The sequence below is a fragment of the Etheostoma spectabile genome, chromosome 21 (genome assembly GCF_008692095.1).
Source record: "Etheostoma spectabile isolate EspeVRDwgs_2016 chromosome 21, UIUC_Espe_1.0, whole genome shotgun sequence".
Lineage (NCBI taxonomy): Eukaryota > Metazoa > Chordata > Actinopteri > Perciformes > Percidae > Etheostoma > Etheostoma spectabile.
The window spans coordinates 8,091,870-8,096,779 of NC_045753.1; the positions used below are offsets into that span (position 1 = coordinate 8,091,870).

At 43.3% G+C, this 4,910-nt stretch overlaps 2 protein-coding genes across 2 annotated transcripts in view; one reads left to right on the plus strand and one right to left on the minus strand.

Annotated features, from left to right (window-relative positions):
• Positions 1–4,265, minus strand: maff (v-maf avian musculoaponeurotic fibrosarcoma oncogene homolog F). The gene is made up of 3 exons (XM_032501551.1): positions 4,033–4,265; positions 1,161–1,256; positions 1–944 (listed from the first exon to the last, which is right to left on the minus strand). Exons 2-3 carry the CDS (start codon positions 1,191–1,193, stop codon positions 501–503), a joined length of 477 nt encoding a protein of 158 aa, XP_032357442.1. The 5' UTR covers positions 1,194–1,256; positions 4,033–4,265; the 3' UTR covers positions 1–500.
• The window catches only part of tomm22 (translocase of outer mitochondrial membrane 22 homolog (yeast)), a gene marked incomplete in the record, with an annotated part of 4,776 nt that continues 3,103 nt past the window's right edge, over positions 3,238–4,910 (plus strand). Inside the window, 1 exon segment of the mRNA XM_032501561.1 lies at positions 3,238–3,332.

Sequence of the window (4,910 nt, forward strand, 5' to 3'; positions counted from 1 at the left end):
CCACCCGTGTGGACCGGGGACTGAGTGTGAGGGTTTTGTGCGAGGGTGTGTGATGACTGCAAAGGCATCGGTGCTGAACGCCTCGTTCACATGAAACCCGCTGCGTCTTTCTGAACAGAATCCTAAACAGATCCACTTAGGTAGATTTCAGTCAACTAAACTGCAGTGTCATAGAACGGCTTTACGAGACGGACACCTCCACCGGTCCTAGACTCTTTTGCAACGGTTCTTGGCCCTTGCTTTGGAAAACTAGTCAACACTGTGTCACACAGGAACAAATGGCTCCTGCGTAAATAATCCTACGGAATTTCAAAATGTGAACGAGGCGTGACGCAGTGCTTAGTATTTTCCTACTAAAATCGTCTTCCTGTTCACCGGCATGTGTGTGTATAGAATATATATATATATATATATATTTATATACGCCTGCAGGTGTATGTGTGTTGTTGCATTGCATGTTGTGCGGCCCTGCCCACCCCCCCCCAGTCAAGCAGCTCCTTCTAGGACGACTCCTGGTCCCTCTGTGGCTGGGGCTGTGGCGGACTCTTGACGATGGTGATGACCGAGGCGGTGTTGCGCCGCGGGGCTGTAGCGAGCAGGTTGCCTCCTCCGGCCTCCAGGCCCCTGGCAAACCTCTGGAGCGCCGCCAACCGCGCGCCCAGCCCCTCCAGCTCTTTCCTCATGCCGGCATTCTCCGCCCCTAGCCTCTCCACCTCCCTTTGGAGCTCTGTTTTCTGCTGCTCCAGGGCTTCGCGCTGCGACACCCGTTTGACTCGGCAGCTGGCGGCATAGCCCCGGTTCTTCAAGGTGCGGCGGCGCTGCTTCAGCTTCTGGATCTCGTCGCGGGACATGCCGCGCAGGTGGAGGTTCAACTCTCGTACTGTGAGAGACATGAGCTCGCTGTCCGACAGGACGGGCACATTTTCGCCACATTCCTGTTTTACCTGAAGGGGAAGGAAGAGTGGAAGAAATAGGAAAAGAGGGAGCATGTAGAAGGAAGAGAAGGGCAGAAAAAACAACAACAAATGAGATTGAAAAATAACTGATAAGGAGGAGAGTAAGACTTATTTTCAACAATGACGTTCACACTTGTAAAAATAGGCAAATGCTAACATGACTCATGTTTTCTCAAGCTTATTTTCTTTCAGGCAGTGTGTTACCTTCAGGGCCTTGCTGCTTCTTTCTGATGACATGATCCAACTGTCTTCGGTTGTTCCCCCCCCAAGCACCAGTCAACACAGATACAGACAGACAATCTGCAAACACAGAAATGGGACACAAGAAAAGGTATGTTATCACATGTGAGTGGCCCGACATTTTACCATCCGCTCACAAGACAGCCAGTCATGCGCGATAAGGGAAAAAAGGAGAACCCGCGGATCTTTTATGCTTCTCCAAAACGCGCGCTCTCATTACAAACTCTGTGGTTTGATATTAAAAAGGAAGAGGTTTTGAAAGCGACAGGCCCTGCTCTGTTAGCTGAAATAGTCAGGAGGAAGTAATCATGCGTCTAACCTTTGGTTGCTCAAAGCAGGTGTCCTAACCCCGTTCCCTCAACACTTCCTCTTGCCTACTACACAACACCAACGGCTCCAACCTTCATGGTGAAAAAGGACATGCAACTATTGTGGGATATACTTCTTACTACTGTTTCAAGTAACATTAAGTGAAAAGGACTCAAAACTACATCAACAACCACTACTTACATAAAAAAACAAATGAAAAACAGGTTGTTGCTGGAAGTATATATATATATATATATATGCTTCCAGCAACAACCTGTAATAATTGCAGTAAGAGAGTGTGCCTTAACACTACTGTATTTGGAAATTCTCTTTCTCCCATTCTTCTTGCTAAACAGTTGTCACATACTGCGTGGGAACTTCCTACACTCCTCTTAAGGTCAACTCACAAATGATGTGTGGGATTAAAGTCCAACATCTACCCTGGGCCAACTGGAACTGCTTCCCCCCCCCTTAGTCACTTCTTGGTTAATTTGGCAGTGTGCTGATAAAAATGATTCCGCACTTAAACTTTCGCCTCCATCCTAACCAGAGCTCACAGGGTAGAAACGGCCACATGGTATGATGATGAGAAGCTACGCTGCCATAAAAAAAAATCTTTTGACATTAACATTTAACTGAGACCCACAATTTCTACGTTGACATCATCAAACCACAAGGGGGTTTTCCCACATAGAAAGTGAAAGTGTGAACTTTCATATTTACTGTCACATTGGATTTTTTTTAAGAGTGAGCAGGCTTCCATTTGGTCTCTTTGCAGCCCAGAAGTGATACTAAACACAAAGAAATGTCAACACGCATGGTTGCATGATACTGCATGTGCATAGAGTGACAACATACAGTCAAGTAGCTGAGGACCTTTTGAACTAGCCAACTCCCTGCACTCATCATTTGTCTTTGTGATGATCTAGACAACAGCATGCTTCACCTCTTCTTAAATAATGTCTTTGCTGAGCACCAGGGTGTATTTATGATTGTCTGTCTCTTTCCTCTTGTAAATCTATCAACAACAAAACCTTGAAGATATGCTAACACACATGCTAGTTTTAACACTTTGTGCCAAAACCTTTGGGTAAATCTGTTGTTGTGAGTCTTTGAATTGTATTAAAATATAGTTTAATTAACTTGGTGTAATCATTTTAAGTTAAAGCAAGTTGCTTTTCTGCTTGCTTTAAATGTGATAGACTGACTTTTCATAAACATACAACCCCCATTTATGAAAGGATATTACACTTCTACAAATGAGGTATTTACATTTTCTATTTAAAAAGTAAAAGAATCATACCAGTCAAATCTAAAAAGTGTAAACATTTATGTAGACAAATGGATGTAAAGTGACTTTATTTGTACCACTGTCCAGCAACATGTCAGACCACAAACAGAACTCCCAAACATGCTGTGAGACATGAGGGGGAACCATACAAGTCACAATTCAGTTTCATTTCGAGTGCAGTTACAAAACACAAATCCATTGTTCTCGTCCTCCTTCCTAATATTACTAATACATGCAGGCCGCCTACAACTCATGTACATAATGTGTTAATGTTTATCTATATGAGCTTGAAAAAAAGACACATAAACTGCATTTCCCGTCATGCGTGGGAAGTGAGGTTGCAGCAATAGTGGTTGTCCAACCAGCCGGCGGACTCCGGCTGTGTAAACCGAGGAGACCGCCGTTTCGTAAAGTCAGGGTGATTCAGCAATAAACCGTTTGCTCAGCTCCGCCAAGCCTGCCAGTCAGTCCAAACCCAAGAAAAGCCGCTGTGACCACGTCTTGCTGTGTTCGCCCAAACAGCACAGGATATCCACGTTTGTATTTCACTATAAATATCACTTTAGAGGACGTAGTACTTTTTCAGTAACGCAACCTAAGTGAAACGCAACAAGTGAACGCAGCACTGCCAAACGCAAGCTACAACCAACGCCAGTTAGCGGGGTTTTATACAGTTAAACACCCTAATATTTATTCTGTTTTAGTATTTACTGACTACATAACAAATAGCGAACACGGACAACCCGTGCAAACTGTATTTATGAATCTAGCTAACGTTACATCCAGAATCCACCCTTATCCTTATAGGGAGAGGAGCTGGCCAGCTTGGGGTAAAGCGCTGCTGCTATAGTAAACAGCCATCACGAGTGCCCTCGACATCCATTTTAGTAAAACTTTAAATAATCCATTTAATTTGTTTTCAAGACATACGGTTAAAAAGAGGAAGTGAGAACCTCGTCTGGCTGTCAAATGTTACAAGAGGCATCCATATTTCGAGCGGGGTCAAATTATGCGCATCATCTTAAACATGCTAGTAATGTTAGCTAGCACTTAGCATCAACGGTTTCTGACGAGCTAGCTAACCTACAGGAGATTAGAGCAAACAGCTGCCTGCTCACTTGTCCTTGGTTGGTTGGCAAGTCCCCGGCGGATACAAGTCATCAAGTGTTCGGCTGTTATTAAAGAATTCGAGCTAAATATTTGAACGTTTAATATTTAGTACAAAATATAATTTACCTGCTGGATCGAAGCGACTCTAGCGACAAAATGTCAGTCCGCCTTTTCCCGGAATTACTCCGCTGCTCTCTGAGGTTGGATTCTTTCATTCACAAAAAAACACAAGCGACAATGACGTCAGGTCTAAAGAATGAGGGCGGAGCCAACCCCGCCCCCGCGTCGTACTCCAGGAGGATGTAAACAAGAAATCCCTGCATCCCAAAACTTTTCCATGACCAGCCCCCTTTCGCCATTCCCAGCAACAACAACTTCTCTGGAAAAAGATTAAAACATTGCGAGAGGCTTTAGAGTCACCCTTTATTGGCACTATTTAGCATTAGAAGCCATATGATGGTGAAGTTTAAAATCAAGCAGAGTCCAACAATTAAAACAAGTAGGCTAGCCTACTAAAGCTAAAAACCCACACACCCCACAAACTCATAGTTTACAGTAGAAATGCCTTAGCATATATGCTAAAAAGTAGCCTACATTGATGGCAGAATCTTTTTCACTGCTGCAACACAGACAACCATGTAGAGTTTGTCCATTATGTGTCTGTTATTCTAATTCACATGGAATCATTATAAGGGATGGGACTATTTTATTTCATTTAGTGACACGTTCTATACAGCAGGGTATTTATGTATCTGCCAAACAAAATGCTGTATGAAAATCTATAAATGCCCAACATGTATTTTCAATGTACCTTATGTTGCAATAGTAGGCTATGAATTAGGAGCAAAGGTTCCACTTTGAACTATACTGTACATATTTTGAGTGAATGCCATTCATTATGTTGTTCTACAGGCAGGTAGGGCTGAACGATATGGATCAAATTAAATATCACAATATTTTTCACCAAATTCCTCGATATCGATACCGCAACGATATTGTAGTGT